Raw genomic sequence first — 13,048 nt, forward strand, 5'->3', positions numbered from 1 at the left:
ATAGGTCCACTGGGCTGGATGGGATTTGAGGATTTTCTGGGAAGCTAGGGAGGAGATGATGGAGCCTTTGGCCTTGATCTTTGCATGTCATCCTCTACAAGTTTAGTACCAGAGGATTTGAGGATTGCAAATGTGCCCTTGTTCAAGAAGGGCAGTAGAGATGAGCCAGTTAATTATAGACCAGTGAGCCTTGCGTCTGTTGAAGGAAAAGGTTTGGAAAGGATTATAAATGAGAGAATTTATTATCATCTAGCAAGCAACAGTTTGATTTAAGATAGTCAACATGGTTTTGTCAAGGGCAGGTCATGTCTCTCAAACCTCAGGATTTTTAAGAAAGTGACCAAGCATGTGGATGAGGGTAGGGCATTTGATGTGGTGTACATGGACTTCAGTCAAGCCTTTGAGAAAATGCGGAGGCATGGGATTGAGGGTGATTAAGCAATTTGGATTGGAAACTGGCTTTCTGTAAGAAGGCAGTGAATGGTGGTTGATGGAAAATATTCAAACTGGAGTCCAGTTACTAGTGGTGAACCACAGGATCTTTTTGGGACCACTGTTGTTTGTCATTTTTATAAATGACTTGTGCGCAGGCATAGGTGGAAGGGTAAGTAAGTTTGCAGATGACATTAAAGTTGGTGGACTGATGGATAGCGTGGAAGAATGTTGCAGGGGGACTTGGATAAACTGCAGAATTGGGCTGAGAGGTGGAAAATGGAATTCAATGCAGGTAAATATGAGGTGATTCACTTAGGAAAGAATAACAGGTAGGCAGAATACTGGGTCAATGGAAAGATTCTTCGTAATGTGGATGTGCAGAGGGATCTTGGTGTCCATGTATATAGATCCCTGAAAGTTGCCATCCAGGTTGATAGTGCTATTAAGAAGGCATACGATATGTTAGAGGAGAAAGTGAGGACTGCAGATGCTGGAGATCAGAGCTGAAAATGTGTTGCTGGAAAAGCGCAGCAGGTCAGGCAGCATCCAAGGAACAGGAGAATCGACGTTTCGGGCATAAGCCCGATATGTTAAGCTTTATTGTTGGAGGGATTGAGTTCGGGAGCAGTGATGTTATGCTGCAACTGTATAAATCTCTGGTGCGGCCGCTCTTGGAACATTGTGTACAGTTCTAGTCGCCCCATTAGTGAAAGGATCTGGAAGCTTTGGAAAAGGTGCAGCGGAGGTCTACCAGGATGTTGCCTGGTCTGGAAGGAAGGTCTTATGAGGAAAGGCTGAGGGACTTGCGTCTGTTCTCGTTGGAGAGAAGAAGGCTAAGAAGGGATTTAATAGACACATACAAGATGATCAGAGGATTAGATAGGGTGGACAAGGAGGGTCTTTTTCCGAGGATGATGACCTCGGCTTGTACAAGGGGCATAGCTGCAAATTGAGGGGTGATGGATTTTAAGACAGATGTCAGAGGCAGGTTCTTTACTCAGAGTGGTAAGAGTGTGGAATGCCCTGCTTGCCAATCATGTTGACTCAGCCACATTAGGGGCATTTAAACAGTCCTTTGATAAGCATTTGGATGATTGCTGGGATAGTGTAAGGGGATGGGCTTAGATTAGTTCATAGGTTGGTGCGACATCAACTGTCGAAGGCCTTTTCTGCGTTGTTTTGTTCTATGAAGTGGTGAGACAACCAATGAGAGGGTAAAGCATATTTGATCTCGTCCTCACCAATCTGCCTGATGCAGTTGGTATCTGTCCATAACCTTAACAATAGGGTCACTTGTGGAAAAGAAATCCTGCCTTCACAATATATTTTCAGAACTTGGCGTTGTTATTGCTATCACTGTGTTAAATGGGGCAGACTTCAAACAGATCCAGCAAATTCATATTGAGCATGCATGATGTACTGTGGGCTTTGAGCCAAGTTGTACTCCAACACAATCTGCGACCTCATGATCTGGCATGTCTCCCATTTGACCATTTTCATCAAGCCAAGGGATCAATCCTAGCTCAATAGTGTGAGAGGGTATATGAGGTTCAGCGCAACACATACCTAAAAATGAGGTATTAACCTGATGAAGCTACACAGCAGGACTATTTGCATGCCAAACAGCCAAATCAGCAATTACCAAATGATAGACCTAACTGATCCCACATCAAACAGATCAGATCTTAAGATCTGCAGCCTTAACGCATCCAGTTGTGGCGAGTGAACAATTAAACAACTTGGTGGAGGAGGGGCCTCAGCAAATATCTCCATCCTCGAAAATGGAGGAGCCCAACACATCATTGTAAATATAGCAACCTTACCTTTTGTAACAATATTCAGCCAGAAGTGCTGAGTATATGGTCCATCTTTGCCTTGTCCCCAGCATAACAATTTGATTTGCTCCGTGTTATTTTAAAAAAAAACTGGAAGGCACTGGAGTACAGTTCTGTTATAACACGCTGCTTCAATGCGGATTGGCTTTAATGTGATTCAAGATTTTAGACTTGTTATTTGTAGACCGTGAACTTTCCTTTCCTATATTGGCTATACTGCAATTCCGGCCTCATTAGTTTAAATAGCCTTGAGATTTTCTTGATATGAGATCACACTGTTAGGTTGTTTTTGTTGATATTCTTACACACTTGATGCAATTGCAATACGGCAGCTTCTGTGAACAGCCAAAATTTATTAATCAAGTACAAGCTTTTTGGAGGGATCCTTAACACTCTTCGTAGGAATCATGGAGCCGTGTCAAGAGTTCTCTGAACAATAGGACCAGTTTTTCCTTTGTACAAGATGTTACATCACCATCAGTAATGTCTACAGGACAACCCCCATTGTCACATGTGACTCGATGCAATGTAGTGACTTGATTTCCAGAAACAGTGTGATGTAGATCATTCCTTAATGGCAGATTTGGTGTATATCATTTTTTTAAAACTGCAGGGTGTAGACAGAATTTTAACTGCAATGTTCTTCGTCGTTTTGAACAGGAGATGTAAATTTTTTTTTTACATTCTACCTGCACGACAGAAACATGTTGAGTGTGTGGTGCCGGAAGAGCACAGCAGGGCACCCTACCCCCAGGACATCCAATTTCTTGAAGGTCAGCAGAGCATATTAATCCTTTAACATCTCAGCACGAGAACAGAACTTCTGGTATATCAGAACTGACTGTGTGTTGTAAAGGCTATGGGTCCAGATATTATTCTGGTAATAATACTGAAGATTTGTGCTCCAGAGTTTGTCATAACCTTAACGAGGCTGTGCAGAGCAGCTCTCAACACTGACAACTACCCGACCATGTGGAAAGTTGGCTACATTTATCTTGATTTGTATGTACAAGATGTATCCAACCTGGCTGACTACCACCCTATGTTCTTGATTATCAGTAAGGTCATGGTGTTATCAAGATCTCCTGTCTAGCAATAACCTGTTCGCTGACATCAGGCTTTGGTTCCACTCGTTCGAGACTCATTTCATCCTTAGTTCAAATATTCCATAAGTGAGGTGTGACTGCCTTTGACCTGAAAGATGCATTTATAGAATCATGTCATGCAGCACAGAAACAGGCCTTTGGTCCAAATCGTTCTTGGTGACCAATTTTCCCATTTGCCTGCACTTGGTCCATAAGCCTTTCTTATTCATGTACCTGTTCAACTGTGTTCTAAATGTTGTAAATGTATCTGCATTTACTGCTTCCTCTGGCAGTTAATCCACATATGAACCACTCTGTGTGGAAAAGGTTGCGTCTCTGGTCCCTTCTTTACATCTTTTCCCCCTCACCTTAATATATCCTCTGGTTTTGAACTCCTCTATGAGCGAAAAGACCATTGCTATTCACTGTATCTCATCCCCTCATGTTTCTAATAGACCTCTACAAAGTCACCCTCAACCATCTCAGCTCTAGTGAAAAAGATGCCAGCCTATCTAGCCTTTCCCTGGACTACAATCCTCCAGTCCCAGTAACATCCTTATAAATATTTTCTACACCCTCTCCAAGTTGTTAATAATCTTCCTATAGCAAGGTGACCAGAACTGTACACAGCGGTTAGGGGCATTCAGCCTCTGATCTTCGGGTGACCATCCTCCAAGGCAGACTTCGGGACACTCAACAATGCAGAGTAGGCAAGCAGAAGGCTGATAGCCAAGTTAGGAACACATGTGGATGGCCTTAAACAGGACCTTTGGTTCATGTCACACAGTAGGTGACCCCACTACACCATGTACTCTAACTAACACACACCTCATCTCCTGCACATGGTGTCACATACACACACGCCCCACGCTCTCACCCATGCACATGACCTCTCACAGGCATATACTCCATCATGCGGGTGCACACAAGTTTATGGGGTGAATTTGCATTTACAGATACGATGGAAATAAAACCAGTTTGACTCAAGATTGGGGTGAAGACTCTAACCTCACACCCTTTTAATGCACTGTCTGAGCTGGGTGTCACGTTTTTTTATAAAACCTTAAGTTATCTTGAAGGTGACGTAAAAGAAGTTCTGGGCTTTACATATTAATGAACCAAAACCTACAACCCATTCTAGAAGATGAAGGACTTCACAACAATCTAGGTTTGTTCAGTATATCATTTCAGTTGCATAACACTGATCTTTTGTTAGGAGAAAGTGAGGACTGCAGATGCTGGATATCAGAGCTGAAAATGTGTTGCTGGAAAAGCGCAGCAGGTCAGGCAGCATCCAAGGAGCAGGAGAATCACGTTTCGGGCAGCATCCTGAAGAAGGGCTCATGCCTGAAACGTCGATTCTCCTGCTCCTTGGATGCTGCCTGACCTGCTGCGCTTTTCCAGCAACACATTTTCAGCACTGATCTTTTGTTATAAAGTCTGTCTTACGATTCTCTTCTAAAACTACCTGATGAAGGAGCAGTGCTCCGAAAGCTAGTGCCTCGAAATAAACCTGTTGGACTATAACCTGATGTGATTTTCAACTCCTATCGATGAGCCCAGTGTACTTGTGCATTTAAGTGTGCAGCCACACAGGAGTGTGGCATACTATTCTATAATAAATAATCCCTGTGCATCAGAGAAATTAACACATGTAGCAATGGTTACTGGCTTTTGGAAGCTAGTTGAAACCTTAGTCGAGAAACAGTTGTTGATGTGGCCAGTGGCTGCCGATGTTTTTATTGAATCTTTGCTAAAGTTCAGTCTTGTAATAGCAATCCCAACAGCATTTCAGTTGTTAAGATGAAATTTGGGCAATTTTGGGAAAGCAGGGTCATGAAGTCATTTTTGACAGACGCTGTACAAAACGTGAAGAGTTAAGTCAGAAGTAGTGAGGCGATTACTTCAGTTGTAGCTTAAGTTAACATTCAAATGGTGAAGGTTTATTTATTATGAATCTCACTTCAGTAATGATGCAGACTCATTTGAAAGTTTACCCCTGAGTATTAAATCTGAGTTGCTAGATGAGGTATTAAGTATAAGTACTGCTGCATGGGGTTTCAAGAGGCTCTAATTCCACCCTCTCTCATTCCAGGTTACCAGGCGAGGTCTACAATGGGATCAATGGTATGTCAAGTGAAAGTGGTCCAGGGAAGAGATTAAGAAAATTATCAGCGATGGGGGATGGCCTAGAAAGTACACAAATGTCTTCAACACAGTCACAAGCTCAACCCCAACAACCAAGTAATGTTATCGGCAATCCACCCCCTCCTGAAACTTCCAACCCTAACCGATCCAAACGGTTGACGAACCAACTGCAGTTTCTCTCAAAAGTGCTCTTGAAGACAATATGGAAACATCAGTTTGCATGGCCTTTCCAACAGCCTGTGGATGCTGTGAAACTAAATCTGCCAGTAAGTTGCTTGTTTTTCCTTTGAATAAACAGTTTTGTTTTTATTGCTTTGTAGGTCTACCTTGTCCTGTCTTCATGGGAAAACCATGTTGTTCAGTTACTAACATGTCTGCAAGTATTGGAAACCCTGCTATATTATTGCCTGTTAATGAGGGATTTCTGGGAGTAACTTCATTGTTCCCGCTGTTGGGATTGAGGGCAATCAGACTAGAATTAAACATACTATATTAAGTGTCAGTCTAACTTAGAAATATTTGCCTTTAAAGCAGAAGGCAACGGTTCAGGTTTCACTCCAGAAACTTGTAATATTTGAAGAACTGTTTTCTCAGTCCTTTTGATCGGTGGCTATTTTGTTGATTTGCTATTTGTGGGACCTTGTTGTGATAGTATGCTGAATTTGTCTCCAGAAAAAAAATTGTGCAATACACAATTAATTTAATAGGAGGAAGTGAGAACTGCAGATGCTGGAGATCATGTCTGAAACATCGACTCTTCTGCTCCTCGGATGCTACCTGACTTGCCCTTTTCCAGCCCCACAGTTTTTGACTCTAATAGAATTTAATAGTCTGAGTGATATACAAAGGCAGTTTCTTCATATTTTATGGAGCTCATTCAACCACATGATAACTCATTTTGGGACCCTGCTTTTAACAAAAAGGTGAAATTTTTCTGTAATTTACATTTTGAAGTCTAAATTACTTGTTGAGATACGCAGTGATTACCTACGATAGGTGTCATATGTTGCATTGCATTCATGCTGTGTTCAAGTTCAGTTGTGATCCACCAGGTACTAAGCTCCCAAGTTCAAAATACTGTGCAAATAGTGAAATTCAAAAACGAGTGTCAGCTGAATTATTTTGTGGCATATTTGGTTGTATATGCAAACTCCATAGTGGAGAAGCTCTGAACAGTTGGTTGCACATTTGTGGCGGGGTTAGCTGCAAAATAGGCATTTACAAGAACATAATCTGAGATTGATTTCCAGCTGCTGAGAATTAACTTTTTACTAAAGATGGTGTGGAGGTCTTGGTGTGAATGTTTCGAGCACTGTCTGCACTGTCATTGGTCCTTTGTCTCCAGGTGTCTTTTTAAACTAATTGGTTGAATTTAAACTGTTGTGAACTACCTGGTCGGAATCCTAACTAGTTGTTTGTATGGAAACAGAATTAGATAATTGACCCCGTACATTGTCTCATCTACACACATTCAATATAGTCAGTCAAGGTAAATAGCTTGCATATCTTTCTGGCCTGATCTAATTTGGTCGTGAGTTCTGCAAGTTGCTATGTAAATTCCATTCTCAGCATGCTATTCCGTTGACAATTTTGCTTTGTCCCAAAAGAGCTGGTATTCAAAGTTTGTGCGAAGATTTGTAGCTCGGGTGCTCGTTGTTGTGGTTCTGTTCGCTGAGCTGGAAGTTTTTGTTGCAAACGTTTCGTCCCCTGGCTAGGCGACATCATCAGTGTTTGGGAGCCTCCTGCGAAGCGCTTCTTTGATGTTTCCTCCGGTTTTTATAGTGGTCTGTCCCTGCCGCTTCCGGTTGTCAGTTTCAGCTGTCCGCTGTAGTGGTTGGAAAATTGGGTCCAGGTCGATGTGTTTGTTGATGGAGTTTGTGGATGAATTCATCCACAAACTCCATCAACAAACACATCGACCTGGACCCAATTTTCCAACCACTACAGCGGACAGCTGAAACTGACAACCGGAAGCGGCAGGGACAGACCACTATAAACACCGGAGGAAACATCAAAGAAGCGCTTCGCAGGAGGCTCCCAAACACTGATGATGTTGCCTAGCCAGGGGACGAAACGTTTGCAACAAAAACTTCCAGCTCGGCGAACAGAGCTGGTATTTTGAGACATTCGACTATCTGAGTAAATGGCAGCACGGTGGCTCAGTGGTTAGCACTGCTGCCTCACAGCGCCAGGGACCTTGGGTTTGATTTCAGCCTCAAGTGATTGTCCTTGTGGAGTTTGCGCATTCTCCAGTGTCTGTGTGGATTTCCTCCACAATCCAGATATGTGCAGGTCAGGTGAATTGGCCATGCTAAATTGTCCATAGTGTTCAGGATGTGTAGGCTAGATGCATTAGTCAGGGGAATGTAATCGGGTAGGGCAATGAATCTGGGTGGGATACACTTCGGAGGGTTGGTGTGGACTTGTTGGGCCAAATGGCCTGCTTCCACCTTGTAGGGATTCTGTCTGTTCTATGAACAGCCTTTTGATTGCCTCTAATGCCAGCATATCCTTCTTTAGATAAGGTGGGCGGCACGGTGGCACAGTGGTTAGCACTGCTGCCTCACAGCGCCGGAGACCCGGGTTCAATTCCCGCCTCAGGCGACTGACTGTGTGGAGTTTGCACATTCTCCCCGTGTCTGCGTGGGTTTCCTCCGGGTGCTCCGGTTTCCTCCCACAATCCAAAGATGTGCAGCTCAGGTGAATTGGCCATGCTAAATTGCCCGTAGTGTTAGGTAAGGGGTAAATGTAGGGGTATGGGTGGGTTGCGCTTCGGCGGGTCGGTGTGGACTTGTTGGGCCGAAGGGCCTGTTTCCACACTGTAATCTAATCTAATCTAAAACTATTGACAGTATTTCATCTATGGTCTGATGAGTGCCTTGTATTGTTTTAGCAAGTTCTTCCTACATTGTTTCTTTTCAAATAAAGACCAAGATTCCATTTCCATTCTTTATTGTTACAAAGCAGAGGTTGATCCTTGTCTGATAATTAAAACTGAAGCACCCAGAGAGGAGCATCTTGCTTTTGTAATCTGATAAGTGTGGCAAGTGGGAGAACTTACCCCACTCCCCTGCAATCTGTCGTAAAGGAAATGAAATGCTTTCACTCACTCTACAATTAACAAGTAACAATTTATTTACCTAGCTCCAATAGTGAGCAAATTAACAGAATTCCTAACGAACTGAACAATTACTCCCTAACTATTCCCTAACTGAATTAAATTCTCTTGGTATGGTGTTTCAGTAGCAGGTTCCACATAGATCCAGTTAATAAGAACAATGAATTTAAATGTAGTCTGTCAAAGGTCACAGTGGATCCTCCTGAACTTTGTATTATCTTCTGTCATCTTCCTGTCTAAAATGCCGCCTTAGTTATTTTCTGGTGTCAGAAATATTCGCTGAATATGCCATGTACCTTTGCAGGTAGATGCTCCTTTTTTTCTTGAGTGCTGGAAAGTTCTTCATCTTGAATTGGCAGTTGACTGTTCATTCTCTGTCCAATTGCTCCTTTGTTATATAACCCCATCAGACATCAAATTCTTATGATTGGTTTCAAGTTGTCAACACCAGATTTGAATTTCATTGGTCCTTTGTGTCTTTTTAAACTAATTGGTTGAATTTGAATTGTTGTCTGGGTAAAAATGCTGTGAACTGAATGGCTTTTTGGTACAGTGTGTCAATTGGAGCACTTGCAACTGCTGCCCACAGGCATTCATTTTCAAAACTTTAAGCATAAAAAGCACTTAAAGGAATTATGCAGTGCTTTCTTTCTTTCATTTTACAATTTTACCTTTTTAACACAGCAATTCATGACACCTATTATCTACAAAACTTTATGCTAGCTTCTTGTGACTCATACATGAGAGCTCCCAAATTTGTTCCTCAGCTGTCTGCAGTCTTCCCTTATAAAAAAGGGAGGGAATTTTTGTGTTCTTACATTTTCTTATGTTATCCATGCTAAAAACTTCCTCCAAAACCCCTTAAGTAGCTTAATGTATGGTACCTTTTGAAAATCGAAATATGATGCATCTGTTGCTTCTTGTCCATTTATTCTGCTTGTTGCTTTCTCAAAGTATTCTATTGAATCTGTCAGGCATGTTTCTCCTTCACAAAGCTGTGCTGACTTATCTTGCAGTTGTACAGCTAGGTGAGGCTGCACTTGGAGTAATGTGTTCAGTTTTGATCACCTTGCTATCTGAAGGATGTTATTCAACTGGAAGGAGTGCAGAAGAGATTTACAAGGATGTTGGCTGGACTCTAGGTCTGAGTTATAGGGAGAGGTTGGACAAGCTAGGACTTTTCGCTTTGGAGTGTAGTAGACTGAAGGGGGTCCTTTTGATGTGTGTAAGATCATGAGGCGCATGGATAGGGTGAATACACTCTATCTTTTTCCCAGGGTTGGGAAATCCAGGACAAGAGAGCATTAGTTTGAGCTTAGGGAAAGAATAAAAGACGACCTGAGGGGTAACTTTTTTGAGGGTGGTATGCATATGGAAAGAGCTGGCAATGGAAGTGCCACTTGATTATTTAGTAATTTTGTCACCCTATTAGAGTCTTCTGCTTTGAAAACTGATGCAAAGTATTTAACTCATTCACTATTTCCTGGTTTTCCAGTGTTATTTCCTCAACCTCATTCTCTAAGGAGCCTATGTTCACTTTGACTTCTCTATTCCTGATATTACTTAAAACCTCAAAAATAAATCCCAATTGTCTGGTTTACTGCCAATCTTTGCCACACTATGTATTTTTTTCTTTCAATTTGATATCTTTAACGTCCCTCGTTAACCATAATTGTCTCATCCCCTTCCCAGAATCCTCCTCCCTTACTGCAATATGACTTTGATTGTAATAACTAGAAGATCATACCTGTGAACCTGTATGTATACCATTAATTAGCATGTAAGGCCATTTTCTTTGTATGCCGTTTGAAGAATTTAGGATGAACAAATTTTTAAAATTCCATTCAGAAGATGTTGAGTTTATAATTAAATTCAGTTTCTCACTTGAGTTTGGTGCTCTTTAGGGACCAGAGAGTTTAACAAAAAAGTTTAATCTGAAATTTCCAGACCAGGATAGTTTAGAAAACTTCTGACTTATTAAAAACTGAAAACATAGCTATTCAGATGTTTGAAGGTCGTATCGGCAGGTTTGCTAAATATCTAGTAAACTATCTTCACAGACCAAATAAGCTGTCAGAATGCTAAAGAGTTGAGATATTAGGCTAATTTCCTGGATTTGGATATCTATGGCAGAGAGTATTTTTTAATGAGCTGGTGTGGGCATCACTGGCTGGCCAGCATTTGTTGCCCATCCCTAGTTGCCTTAGAACCAGTGGTGGTGAGCTGCCTCCTTGAACTGCTAGAGTCCATGTGCTGTAGGTTGATCCACAATGCCTTTGGGGAGGGAGCTTCCATAATTTTTAACAATGATTTATGTCCAAGTCAGGATGGTGAGTGGCTTGGAGGAGAACTTGAAGGTGTTGGTATTCCCATGTATTCGCTGCAGGTGTCCTTTGAGATGGAAGTGGTCATGGGTTTGGGAGGTGCTGTCTGAAGATCTTTTTAGTTCCTAAAGTGCATCTTGCAGATGGTACACATTGGTGTTACTGAGCGCCAGTGTTCAAGGGAGTGGATGTGGTACCAGTGAAGAGGCTACTTTGTCCTGGATAGTGTCAAGCTTAGAGTGTTGTTGGATTTGCACTCATGTAGACAAGTGGGGAGTATTCCATCACACCCCTGATTTCTGCCTTGTTGATGGACAGGCTTTGGGCAGTCAGGAGGTGAGTTACTCACCACAGTATTCTATGTCTCTGACCTATTCGTGGTGTTGTCCTTGTCATCTGTATGGCTGTTCGGGACAGCTGATCGTGGGTGTGGATTGCTAGTTATCTGTATGTTCTCTATTGTGTTTTGTGCAGTCTTTGCATGAAATCTTGTAAATTACGTTATTCTTGCACATGATCCACATCCATGAACAAACTAGCCACAACCACTGTCCTGAGTAGCCATACATACAGATGACCAGGACCACAAATTTGACTGGGACAAAACTATGATCATAGGACAAGATAAACAGAAGACTGCGGAGAATTTCTAGAAGCGTGGCCCTCATCCATGGACTCCCATCAACAAACACACAGACCTAGGCCTAGTATACCGGCCACTACAGCGAACAATTGTAAGCAGCAGGAATGGAATCAAATAAGCTTTCAGAAGACACAATGCAACAGCGCTTCACAGGAGGCTGCAAAGCACTGAAGATGTCACTTAGACAGGGGAAGAAACATCTGCAAATCAACTTCCCAGCTCAGTGACCATACCCACAACTATGGCAATTGGTACCGGAACTACAAATTTGTACATACACCTTGAGTAAGTCTTTGGTACTGTTGCCAGAATGTTGTCAGAACCTGTAGCCTTTGCAGTATCCATTGTGTCCAACTATTTCTTGATACTACAAGGGGTGAATAGAATTGGCAGAAGTCTGGTATCTATAATGCTGGGGACTATTGGAGGAGGCTGAAATGAATAATCCAAATGGCACTTCTAGCTGAATATTGCTCATGCTTCAGCTTTATACTTTGTTTGGACGTGTTGGGCTGTTCCATCTGAGGATATTCGTGGAGCTGCCTCCTCCAGTAAGTTGTTTAATTGTCCACTATTCGGCTGTGGCAGGACTGCAGGATTTAGATCTGATCTGGTTGTTGTGGGATTGCTTAGCTCTATCTATCACTTGTTGCATATGCTGTTTGGCATACAAGTAGTCCTGTTTGACTTTACCAGGCTGGCACCTCATTTTTAGCTACGACTGGTGCTGCTCCTGGCAAGTCTTTCTGTACTATCCATTGAACCAGGGTTCACCTCCTTGCTTAATGGTAATGGTTGAGTGGAGGATATGCCAGGCTATGAGATTACAGATTGTGCTGGACTACAATTCTGCTATTGATGGCCTATAGCACCCCGTGAATGCCCAATCATAAGTTGCTAAATCTGTTTGAAGTCTGTCCCATTCAGAACAGTGATAGTGCCATGCAGCGTGCTGCAGGTTACTCTCAATGTGAAGATGAGATTTTGTCTCCACAAGGGTTGTGTGCTGGTCACTCTTACCAATACTATAATGGACAAATGCATCTGCAGCTGACAGGTTGGTAAGGATGAGGTCAAGTATGTTTTTCCACTTGGTTCCCTCACCACCTACAGGTCCAGTTCTAGCAGTTATATAGGACCAGTAGTAGTGTTGCTGAGCCACTCTTGGTGGACATTGAAGTCCCTCACCCAAGTTTAAGGGGTAGGCCATTTAGGACAGAGATGAGGAGAAACTTCTTCACCCAGAGAGTGGTGGGTGTGTGCAATGCTGTGCCTCAGAAGGCAGTGGAGGCCCAGTCTCTGGATTCGTTTAAGAAAGAGTTGGGTAGAGCTCTCAAGGATAGTGGAATCAAGGGTTATGGAAATAAGGCAGGAACAGGATGTTGATTTAGGATGATCAACCATGGTTATAATGAATGGTGGTGCAGACTTGAAGGGCAGAATGGCCAACTCCTGCACCT

At 42.5% G+C, this 13,048-nt stretch overlaps 1 protein-coding gene across 8 annotated transcripts in view; it reads left to right on the top strand.

Moving 5' to 3' along the window:
• LOC122552186 (bromodomain-containing protein 4) overlaps positions 1-13,048 on the top strand; it is a 179,155-nt gene that overhangs the window by 63,032 nt on the left and 103,075 nt on the right. For all 8 annotated transcript variants that reach the window (XM_043694781.2, XM_043694777.2, XM_087983299.1 and 5 more), the window contains exon 2: positions 5,451-5,769. In XM_043694781.2, coding sequence (XP_043550716.2) covers positions 5,485-5,769 — 285 coding nt within the window. In that variant the 5' untranslated portion in view covers positions 5,451-5,484. The remainder of the gene's footprint in view (positions 1-5,450; positions 5,770-13,048) is intronic.

This window comes from Chiloscyllium plagiosum, unplaced genomic scaffold (genome assembly GCF_037043375.1).
Source record: "Chiloscyllium plagiosum isolate Xiang-an unplaced genomic scaffold, Cpla_swu_hap1 HiC_scaffold_45, whole genome shotgun sequence".
In the NCBI taxonomy this organism is placed as follows: Eukaryota; Metazoa; Chordata; class Chondrichthyes; order Orectolobiformes; family Hemiscylliidae; genus Chiloscyllium; species Chiloscyllium plagiosum.